We start from the raw sequence: 12,578 nt of genomic DNA on the forward strand, positions 1-12,578 counted from the left end.
TAGACCTCAACCAAAAGTGAGGTCAACAGTGTATTTTGTGTCTGTTTAATTCTCTATAAGACTTGCACGCATTACCTGTAACTCTGACTCTTTAGAAGCACCATCACAGGTGTTAGGTGAGTACTACCATTTATTTTTACCACACTTTCTCTTTCACTGCACTTTACAATATATATTTCTTCATTACACATGTGACATTAATGTTATGTTACTTATTATACATGTAAAAGACCCCTAGGGTAGAGGATAGTAGGCCACCAATTTAGGAGGAACCCTGCAGCAAAACTCTATGACCCAACAAAAACAGACAGTCATCGATCTGAGTAGACTTCTTAAAACCAAGAATTATCATAGTAAAGAGCTCATGGAGAACTTCGTAGGGGGCAAGGTCAAGATTGCAAGCAAACTGAGGACAACTCTAGACAGTGATCAAGAAAGAACATAAAGCAAGGATGAACCTCAACTAAAATTCCCTTAGTTTTCAATAACATAAATTTATAAGACTTTGAGGTTGTTTGTGTAGTATGACATAAATCCTCATGTTATCTTTGGGCTTTTGCATAATCATACGTCGTACGATATAAGTGCTAACTCTTTTTAGAATTCTAAGGTTGTTCATTTGGCACGTCGTAAATCCTCCTATTCTCCTAGGTTATTTGCTTGATCGTTTATTGTACAAGTCTAATTCTTAAAATTTAAATGAATGGCAGTAGTAAACACTAAATAACTTCACTTCCAAAAATGTAAAGCCAAACAATAGGATAGTTTGTGAAGTATGGAGGTCCTCCTCAGAGTCTGTTACATCCCCTACCTTTCGCTCTTTTTTTCTCTAAAATAGTTATTCTATTTGACCCGTTCTGCTTTAACTTTTCTCATAAAAGACATGATAACACAAATTTACATTCTTGAAGATGAAACCTCTGATCTTAATTGAGAGTTCTCTTAAGTGATTTCAGTTATTTAAGATGTAGTTAACTATAGAGGCTTATTATTGTAATGAATTAGGAAGCTAGGCTATCAAATCTTTTTATTAGGTATGAAAATTGTCAATCGCAAATTTTGTAGACTAAATGGAAGTCATAAATTTTTTTTAGTTTAAATGGTAGAGTCTACTAACAAGTGGTGTGTTTATCTTTCATGGTGGTGTATTACTTATGGAATTATACTCAACTATTTAAATTATTAAATGAATGAGATCTATCTGATCCCATTTTTTCAAATTAAAATATTATTTTCAAAACCAAAATTATACATTTATTTAATTTAATTTAATTTTTAAAAAAAAATCGATTGACAGACCACCCATGGGTATTTAAATTCCCAAGAGCTCCACACATAAGCAATACCCCGTTTCCCTTAGCCAAACTCTACCAAAAATCCCTTCAAATTACTTAGCCAATCTCCCTCATAAATTCCTCACCATCCCAAGCTCAAGCCACTGCCCCTACTCAATTGATTTCTCCATGACAATACTAAAATCATTTTCTCACTCATACTCATCAAAACTCAAAGTTAACTCTTTCACAAGCTTCCTTAATCCCTAAAGTCAACTCCCCCACCATTTTGCCTCTATGACTAACCCATGCACTCCTTTGGTTAAACTCATATAAGGACTCAACACTAACTCAATTAGAGCTCAAGGAAGGTGCACTGAACCCAGTCAATGATGAATCATGTACCCAATCGAGTTCAAATTTCCTGAGCTAAGGAATAAAATCAAGAATCCATTTTGATGCTATGCTTTGGTTCTTTATGAAGAAAATCTTCAATTCGTGCAATCATAGCTATAGGATGTGAACCCTACGGCCTATAGATTTTTTTTTTTATGCATTGGATTGTAGTTTTACATAGAGGATCAAGTGGATTAATTTTTTTATCATGGACAACTCAAGTTTTGTGTTGGATCTTATTTTTGCCTCTATCTCTGTTAGATCCATTTTTCCTTTATTGATGATGAATGGATGTCATATGGATCCATGTATTTGAAACAGATAGTCAGGAGACCATGGGATTGAGTGGATTTGTGAATTATTTGCCAGTAGTGCTCATTGCTCAGTTCTCCAATCTTTGTGTAGACAATCGAGAGCAAATGCATGGGAGTTAGCGGCTATAGTTTGACATAGAGCCACGTGTGTTACACATTTAAATAAGAATTCACTCTTTTTTCCTATTTAATTAAATGCAAAAATTGAATAGGTATTTAAGAATTAATAGTTAAACATATAAAAATCATAAAAATGTAGAGTGAAATTCAATAAACTCAATAATACAATGAGAATTAGTGAAAAATAAAAGTCATTTAAACCCTTAATTAATTCAAAAGCTAATTAAAAATTTTAATTAATAAAAAATCATTAATAATTAAATATAAATAAAAATTAAATTTAAAGTGAAATGATTAAGGCCTCATGAGAACCTCTCATACTTTTCCCAAGATTAGAAGCTAACATTTAATTAAAATTTTATAATTTTCTTTGAAATCAGAAATTAATTTCAATATAATAATAATAAAATTAAATAAACATAAAAAAAATTACAAAATCAAATGAAAATTAAAGAGTACCTTACAAAAAGTAAAGCCATAAAAATAAAATGATATTTTCATTCTCTCAATTTCAATAAACCTTCTAAGAAAGTAATGGTAAATTTAAATTTTATACTTTTAATTATTTGCCTTTAAATTTAAATAAAATAGAAAATTAACACTTTAAATTTATAAAAATTGGGCCTATTAAGTAAGCAAGATGAAGTCATCAAAGCAAATCCTAACTTGAAAAGCAAAAATACATAAATGGTAGATTTGTAATTACTAAAACTTTGAAAAATTATTCTATAAATCTAATAAATTTTAACAATTACAAATCACAGAGTAAATGACTAAAAATCAACATTTAAAGCACTCCAAGAGAAATTGATAAAATCAAATCAAATCAAACACTTTCAATTAAAATTAAATAAAATTAGCAATTTACAAATCTACCCTTAGGTTTAAATAGGCCATTTGAGCCCAAAAAAACTTGGGAAATTTTATTATAACTAATTAATAAGACATAAAATATTCAAAATATAACAAAATACATAATTGGAAAGATTAGAAGGATCATATGTAAAATTTTATAAAAATTTCAATTGCCCCTTCTTAACCATTAAACTCTTAACTAAATATTTAAATTCCAAAATTCATAAAACTTTAACCTAAATGATCATTAATTAATTTAACGACAAAGATTTGATAAAATTTGAATAAATAAATGTGATTAAAGGCTTATTTGTAATTACCCAATATTAAAAATATGTCCTTACTTGATCCCAAACCCTAAAAGTCAAGCTCATCAACTTAACACTACTCAAACCTAATCTTAGACCATTGTTAAAGGTTAAACAAAAACAAAATAATCAAATCCAAGAATTGGGCTTATTTGTAACTTTTTCCAAAATTACAACTATATCATTCTCATTATTAAACTTAACAAATGAAATTATCAAGATTAAAAACCTCAACCAACTAATTCATCCCACTTATTAAAATAAAATCTAATAAAATAAGCAATTTTTAACTTCTCATGAAGTGATTCATGTAAAAAAAAATTGACAATTTAATAATTATACACTCACAAACTGAAACCCTCATAACTTTTACTAGAAAACTCCAAATTTAATGAAGTCTTCACCAAAAAATCAAATGCACAAAGAAGAATACAAGTATTCAAAAATATCACTCTTTAAATAATTTTTAATAATATTTAATTAATTAACCCGTTAAGTTAAAACAATAAATTATAAAATTCTCAAATAAAGTTCGGACGATTTGAAAACTTTAGAAGTTATTTACAATCCAATTCTAAACACATCTATAAAATTCAACGCTTGTAAAGGTTTTATGAACTTATTAAGGATTTAAAATTAAAACATAATCGTATTAAGAAAATAAATTTAAAATTAAAAGACAATTCTATTCAAAGTTAAATAATCAACAAAACTCTTAAAATCTAAAAGACATTAAAATTTAAAGTGAACCCCTAATGAACAAATCAAATTAAAAACTATAACTTGAGAAATAATCCATCTTGAATCTATAAATGTATCTTGAATGACAAAAGCCATGCCTACTGATAAATTTTTTTTTGTTAGATTGGGCTAGTACCCTTTTTGACAAAGTGGATATGGGACCATGAAAACCCGGGATAATGGAATCATGGGATATTAACAGAGTCTTCTCATCATTTATCCCCAGTAAACAATAATCTTCCTTTTATACATCATAAGGCCTTAACTTTAGTTATAGGATTAGGCTAGGTGAAGTCTCTTCCTTATTTTTTGTGCTTTGTGTTGGATTGCTTATTTAACATTTACTTAGGATGAGTAAATTAGCTTTATTCTCTTTATATATTGTAACTCTGTGGCATGTTAGTCTAGATTATAATAGTATTTTTTTTTTACATGTTTTTAAGCTTCCCTAGCAAGCTTAGGATGTGCTTACTTTATTTTACAGAGCTACTACAGTAAACCTAGGCTGCCATAATAGCCTAAAAATTCTTTATTGTTATGTATTTTATTTTTAAATAGTTAGGTTTTATACCATAGTTAGTTGACTATTGACATCCAAACCATCCAAGAGAAGATAATCTTGAAGTAAGGAATGAACATCAACTAAGACAACAATAACATTTAGATGAATCTTTGATCGATGAGTCGATGTTGTCTAAGATTGGTACCCTCAATCATCTTATTTGTAGTATGATATTGTTTGTGCTTGATAGGACTAACCAATTTTAGGTTGGTGCTTTGTTTATTCATTTTGTTTGAATTATTGTTAGGCTCACTAAGGACTAATTTTTATAAAAAAAATAAAATCTCAATATAATTTTTTAAAATTAAAAGAAAACTAATAACCAAAATTAAAAATAAAAAAAATAGTAAATTCACACCTCAGAAACATCATACATCTAAAACAACAAAATTAACATAAAAGTAAAATTAGTAGAATCAACTTTATGATCCATGAACACATGCATTTCATATCACATCTATTTTTTGTTCTTCAGACCCTCATTCAATGCACGAGAAGTGACTTGTTATTTGAGATTCATCACCTTAAAGATTGAGTTTTGCCTTCTATTATCATTTTATATTTTGAACAAAATCTTTTAAACAATTATCATCAAGGATTAGCATACCAATACGCAGCTTGTTGTATTCACTCGACACTAAGAGTTAATAAAAAAATCATAAAATACATGTGTGTGGTGAGCTTTAAAAATTTAAATAATAAAAATATGTTTGTGTTAGTCTTATAACCTTATGCATATCATTAATACATAGGTAGCTCAATTTTACAATCAAGTTGTAAGGCATGCTTCTTTTACTAAATTATAGTGTATCTTATCTTGCATATAATCAGATCAACCATGCATGATTTTACTATATTTTGGTGTTTTATTTGGAATCCATTTCTATGCAGAGTTATAAATCCATTACCTTTTATTTGTTGTGCTTTCTCTTCCTTTAGACCAGAGTTTCAAATTTTCACTTCTTTCAGTGAACATCACTTTCAATTTTAGCATTTCAAGCTTGATCGTCTAGTTACAATATAAATCCTCACCTCATAGAACTTCTCAGGGTCATAAGTAGTATGATCTATGTCTTGATTTTCTAATAAAATATTGGCTAAAAAACAAATAAATCTTTCTCAAAAGCACTAAAGCTGAACAATAAGATAATTGTGGTGTCACTGAGTTTTTTAATATATTCAACATCTTCTAATTTTTTTTCCATTAGGTTTCGTAAATAAATGTTCCACTTTTGAGCATGTCCATTTTGTCATTTCTAATTATCAATTATGGAAGCTAATCTTAGAAATTTCTTGAAGATAACATCACAACCAGAATCAAAAGTTTTTTATTTGCCTTTTATTTCTTAAAATGTAATTAACCATAGAGGTTTGTCCTTATACGAAGTTTGAACCCCCATATTAAGCTAAACCATATATAGCCTTCGGATTAGATATAGGAACAATTTATTGGTTTTACTCATAGAACTTACAAATATATAAAAATTATTTGTTTAAGTAATGGAACCTATCATAAAGTGGTAATTTTATCTCTAGATAGTATATTACTTTTGATATTGTATTTGATTTTTTAAAAAATTAAATGTTTGAATTTGTATAATTTTTAAATAATCCTATCATAAAATGAAAATACAGTAGATCGCTATGTTAACATGATGTTACCTTTTGGAGACCATTGTAGTTTTGATTAACCCTATAAACTTATTAATTGTATACTAGACCTTAACCTATCTTAGACCGTTTAAGTTATTGTAATTGTCCTTAAATGAGTTTTTTTTACTCGAAGTAATCTCGACAAGATCTACTCAAGTCATTGAATCCATTGAATAGCTAATGGGATAGATTAAACAAAAATGTATAAATTGAACTTACAATTAACTATTTTAATGTCGATTGACATAATACCATAATTCATCTAAATAGTCTTAATGAACTCAAGGGATTGAATTCAACTCACCTTGAGTTAGAATAACTTGTGTTAATCTAAGTTGATCCAACAAACATCGGATCAATTTGATCTCATAATCTACTCAATGAACTTAAGTTGACTCATTTTAGATGAAAATTAACCTAAATGACTCTGATTGACCCAACAAGGCAAATTGTACCTACAAAGGAATGATAATATTGGTTAATTCATCTTCAATTTTAATGCACTAATTGAACAAATTTGTTAAATTAAAGTTTTACTAAAATGGATTAATCATCTTAGGACTAATTAGCTCAACTAACCATTCATCCAATTTTGTTATTTCAATAATTTTATTAAACCATTTACCAAATTAACCTCAAAGCATATAGTTAAGTTTGAACCCTACAAGATCAATAGTGAGCTTGTTTATTGAGTTGTGATTCTAGATTGACTGATTTAAGAACATAATTGTCCCATTTGATTGAATTTGATCCTAACACTTAACTGACCATCTTAGTCATCGATAAAACCAATGCATCATTTTCTTAAAATTATTTAGGTCAAATTCATGCTCAATCCAAATTTATTTCAAGAAGCTTCTCATGATGATTCTAACTCCAAACTCAAGTTCTAACAATTTTGATTAAATTAAATGGTCAACAAAGATGTGTTATGATAAATGATGGGATTATCCTTTGTCCTCATTAATTCATGTTCTTCTACTACTGTGATTATTCCTCATTCTAAATTATCTCTTCCTCACTTCCTTAGATAACTAATTGAGAATTTATGAGATATCATAACCTTGCTTCATTTGTTCATCATCCTTGTAGTGAGAGAAATCTAAAGGACTCATGTGAAAACATGATTGATTGTCATTTTCTTAAAATAGGGAAATAGTTGGTGTAGTCGGATCAATGAGTTAAGCACGTAGATAACATTCATTATTTGGAATATTCTTACTCAAGGGTCCACTCATTTTTTATTTTTTACTTCACATCCATAAAAACTATCACCCTGCCCAATATTTTCATGCCTATTGGTGTTATGAGCTTTAGTCAAGCAAACACAATGAGCCTTTATGCTAATGGAAAAGTCAAATACTATGTGTATGATTGCATGTCCAACTAATGGTGCCAGAGAAACAATTATCTATACATTTTTTACATGTTTATGGATAATTAAATGAGTTTATTAATGTTTACACATGAACTATAAGTAGCTCCCAGTGGATGATGAAAAACAAGCAAGATTTATTTTAGAGAGTGTTGGTACATCATTAATGCAAATTAAAGAGCGAAATCAACCAAATTTAAATGTCAGAATCTTTGTTTCAAACTATTCAATATGAAAAAGAGGTCTCACAAAAATTGAATCACATAATTTGGATAAGAAATGATTAAAAAATTCATGAAAATAGGTAGAAAAGTAGAATATTTATCTTATTTTTATTTGCTAAAAATATAAATTAGAGGGTAAGAATAAGTCCCTATCATAATTAAAATTTATTGAAGTGCTTTAAGAAAATAGAATCCAACAGAGAACATCCTTGCAGATTGATGAAGAGTGTGAAAATAAATCATATTGATATTTCAAAATAGTAATAAACTTTTTGAACTACCTTTACATAATGTTAAATATTACTAGGATCATGAAAATTATGAAACTTAAGGAAAACCACCTTTATGGTTAAATGAATGGTAATATACATTTTTTTTTGGATGAATTTGTCTTTAAATATGTGATCTAAGGTTTTCATTGATAGTGGTGGCGATTTGTGTCTATCGAGAACACTTTTTAGTAGTTATAATAAATTTATCTGATGTGGAGGTGAAAGGAGAGGGTCAGTCAAGGGGCAAGGTTTTGTCCAACCCTAGAGCTTCCCTTAGGGATTCAGCTCTAAGATTTCTTATGGTGGAAGATCTTGGGCTTGAAATCACCTTAGAATGTTAAGATAGTGTTCGTAGATATGATATAGAGTTTTTTTTTGCAAAGTTTTTAAGTGGTTTAGAAGCCAATGGATGGAGGAATATGAAGAATAGATCATGGTGATATAGTCTTGGCAAATTTAACTTGTCTTAGAATTTATTATAGATTCTTAAAAGTATTTTGAGGGCCTAAAATGGATATAGAACATTAAGAGAATGTATAAAGACAAGTTTTGGATTAGATGTTTGCAATTAATGATATTTTAGGGGCAATTGAGTGAGAATTAAAAATAGGCTATGGAACCCCAATTGTGGATGGCATCTTTAAGAGTGGAATGATTTATTTTATTACTAAGGGAGAAATGCTTTAAGATTGTGATAAGAAGATAGAAAGCATGTTATGAAAGTTTGCCAAAGATAACATTTTTAAGTACATGAAAAGTACTAAATCTTTCACTTATGAATTTTAGACACCAAGATTATAACATTATAGACTACATTGCCTAATATTTAAAAAAAAATGATATTATTTTAGTTAATGTAAAAAAATAATTAATCTATTTCAATTGTTATATAAGTTAAAATTCAAAACTACAAAAAAGATTACGAAAGAAGATGAGGTAGCAGAGTGAAACCATACAAATTCCACACTAAGATTCTCTCCTTGCAAGAGGTGTGGTTAACCCCTTTGCTTCTTAATTAAACCTAAAACTAATTGAATAAAGATAAAATGAGGCTTAAGTGCTTCATTTGAAATGAATAAATAAAATGTAGAAAATTAAAGTTTGTGGTCTTAAATTTCAAAATTTAAGCATCAATTTTTGTTATAATTTTTTTTTTATCTTTATGAAGTATCCTTACTAATGCTTTTTTAATGATTATAACTTAGCCTTTAGTTTCATGGTGTGCACTTGATCTTTATTGTGTAGTGGGGTTCTCAAAATTTTTTCTCATTGTTGGTCTTGAAATAGTGGTTGGGCTATGATAATTTGTTTGTTATTTTATATTAACTTCCATTAACTCATTTAAATCTAATTAACTCTTCTCTGTAGAGTTAAATTCCATCTATTTTTTACAAAGACTTAGTGTTAGCATTTATTTTTTACAAAGACTTAGAGTTAAATTAATTTACCTAGGCTGATTTAAACTCTCCTTTATTTCTAGTAATTTTTTTCTGACACATGATTAAATTAAAATGTATATGTAACGGTGGGTGGTTGTTATTGTGAGATGTATAAATGATATGAAAAATATGAAATATAAAAACTATATAAATATGAGTGTTCGCCCCTTCTTGTGATGCGTAAGTGCTTTTTTTTTGGGATTTTCCCTTTCAAATAATCACTTTACAAAATCCACCTTATCACATCAAGGTGATGATGAAAATTATAAAATAATGAGAGATTTATAAAAATTGAAAGGGAAAAACGATAAAACAATAAAGGATATGGAATATTTCAATAGGGTGGCCTTTGTAGGATGCATAGGAGGTAGAAGTCTAAAAAAGTCTAATCAACAGGCTCCATACAAATCATGAAGATCCATGAATGCAACACATAATCAAAAAACCAAAATTTATTTTTGCTGAATGTACATGCACAAACCCATAGGAACATACTTTTGTGGTTAACTAAATCTTGCAAGGTATCCTAAGAAAACTTTTGATTAAAATGATTTGTCTTGAGTTCTAAAATATTTGATAGAATTATCAAGGAATGATAATATTATTTTAATATGAAAACTACCTGATAAAGACAAAACTAAACTACTAGGTAGATGATAAATCACTAGAGCCTAATCGATGGTTGTCTCTCAGCAAAGAGGGCTCACAGAATGATATCAATAAAATAAATTAAGGAAATAAAATAGGCCCAAAAAAAATTTCTCAAAAGACAAGGAATTTCTAAGCTTCATAAACATAACCCAATTTGAGTAGTATGGATTCATCATTTTATGTCACTTGATTATATTTAACAGTGCAGGTAGTCAACCCAACTCAATCTAAATGTTCTTATTAATAATTCATGAATTACTCCAATGATTTTGTATGGCTTTACTCTCTAAAGCTTTGATTCTACACAAAAGAACAAGCAAATTAAAGGAACAGAACCAGGAGCTTGGGTCTAATACATTGCCCCGATTGGTTATGGCTTTAAAAAAGGATAATTTCTATGTATTTACATATCTAACACCTAAGCTTTAATTTTTACATATACCTTACCTATATATGAACATGTGTTTCACTTTATAAGAGTTAAAAGTAGTATTTTTGATATGATACGAAAGATATGGGTTGTATAAATGTAAAATTATTATTTTTTTTGTTAGATATGCAAGTACATAGTGATTGGGTGGTATGTATGTAGACACCCTTACAAAAAATGTTCTCTGCTGAATTCAAATATTAACTTAGACGTGTAATTTTGTCATTTATGCTTAAACTTTCAAATTCCATAAACAAAAAAAGCTTTATGGCATAAAATCTATACTGATGAAATTTTAGCAAACAAGCTTATAATTATCTTTGAAAACTTGACTAGCGACGTCCCGCCGAAGAAAAGACAAAGTGGCAACTTCCCATTAGCTTAGACTATAAGTCAACAGTTCTCAGATTTTATTAGGTTTCTTTTCAACACAAAGTACACATAAGATCCTTATAAGTTACAGGCAGTAAAGAGCATTTCCATGAAGAAAGGACAATTTTACTGGTATAAATTGTCCACATAATACAGACTGTTGAGAGAAAAAAGTTGATGTATTGCAAAGCCATCAAAACTAAAACTAAATTAGATTGCTCATGAAGTAGTTGAACTTGAGTGCAGTGCTACAAGGGAGGCATAAGCCCCACCATTAATGTCGATTAGAATGTTGTGTTTTCCTTTCTCAATGATCACTCCATTTTTAACAACTGCAATAAGATCGGCATTCTTGATTGTCGTTAGGCGGTGTGCAACAACCACAGTCGTCCGGTTGACCATCACACGATCTAATGCATCCTGAACAATTCTTTCGGATTCGGCATCAAGTGCACTAGTAGCCTCATCGAGGAGCAATATTTTTGGGTCCTTCACTATTGCACGTGATATGGCTATCCTCTGTTTCTGCCCACCAGATAGTTGAATTCCTCGCTCACCCACCATTGTATCATAGCCCTACAGTTTCCAACGCCAGGTTTGTCAGTGATAGGTATGCCGAAATATGGCTGTTTAAAACGCGTCATAAATTCCTTACATAAAATTGATAGATATAAAAGACACATAGTTGCACATTTATATAACATAATCATTTCGTGTGAATTTCTCAACTTACTTTAACCAGTCAGTTTGAGTGAAAATTTCAGCATAACTGCTTGATTCCATAAAATGCAAAGTTCCTATAAATCAAGCAAATGCATCCGTCCAGGCTATTGAAATAATTTTGCAATGTAGAACTAAAGCGAAGTTGGATATGATACAAGTTAAAACTAAGATTGCCAAGAAAAAAAAAAGATTTTTTTTTTTTCAGTGGTCTTGAAATAACAGGCGATAAACATTCCTTTAAGTTATCAAAGAAGAGATCTGCTGGAAAAGATTGATAAGAAAGTGGTTTACTAAAAAAGCTGATTAAATGAAATGATTAAGAAGCACAACGACTATATCATATGATAAATTGCAAATGGGTAACTCACCTGCTGCAAACTGCATATTAAATTGTGAGCATGTGCTGCCTCAGCTGCAGCTACAATCTCAGCTTCAGTAGCTTTCCCTTCTTTCCCGTAAGCAATATTTGCTCGAATTGTATCATTGAACATAACAGGTTCTTGACTTACCAAACCCATCTGCTGCCTCAACCATCTCAGCTTAAACTTTTGCAATTTAATTGCATCTAGAAGTATATGGCCCGAATCTGGGTCATAGAATCTCTGTAACAACGCTATTGCTGTAGATTTTCCACACCCACTCTCTCCTACCAATGCAACGGTCTGCAGTATAAAATGAAAATCATTAGAGCTGAAAATATGCTTCCATGGCTCCAAACATTTTGTAATGCTGCATTTACTTTACCTTCCCAGAGTTAACAGACAAGCAAAGATCCTGGAAAATCTGGACATCGGGCCTTGTTGGGTATTTGAAGGTGATATGACAGAACTCAATATTGCCTCTAACAGCGTCTAAAGTCATCCCAGTAT

General features: G+C 29.6%; 1 protein-coding gene across 1 annotated transcript; it reads right to left on the reverse strand.

Annotated features, from left to right (window-relative positions):
• Nucleotides 1-11,205: 11,205 nt before the first annotated feature.
• LOC110037015 (ABC transporter B family member 5-like) lies at nucleotides 11,206-12,570 on the reverse strand. Its single transcript, XM_020741578.1, has 3 exons — nucleotides 12,454-12,570; nucleotides 12,078-12,371; nucleotides 11,206-11,562 (listed from the first exon to the last, which is right to left on the reverse strand). Exons 1-3 carry the CDS (start codon nucleotides 12,568-12,570, stop codon nucleotides 11,206-11,208), a joined length of 768 nt encoding a protein of 255 aa, XP_020597237.1.
• Nucleotides 12,571-12,578: the final 8 nt, after the last annotated feature.

This window comes from Phalaenopsis equestris, unplaced genomic scaffold (assembly GCF_001263595.1).
Source record: "Phalaenopsis equestris unplaced genomic scaffold, ASM126359v1 Scaffold213951, whole genome shotgun sequence".
Lineage (NCBI taxonomy): Eukaryota > Viridiplantae > Streptophyta > Magnoliopsida > Asparagales > Orchidaceae > Phalaenopsis > Phalaenopsis equestris.

Bases quoted from the DNA above. Each gene is read 5' to 3' on its own strand.
- LOC110037015 (XM_020741578.1), bottom strand. From the start codon at position 12,570: ATGACTTTAGACGCTGTTAGAGGCAATATTGAGTTCTGTCATATCACC. The intron at 12,372-12,453 runs GTAAAGTAAATG...TTTATACTGCAG, and splicing joins TGTCTGTTAACTCTGGGAAG to ACCGTTGCATTGGTAGGAGA. The intron at 11,563-12,077 runs GTGAGTTACCCA...TGGAAACTGTAG, and splicing joins TAATATGCAGTTTGCAGCAG to GGCTATGATACAATGGTGGG.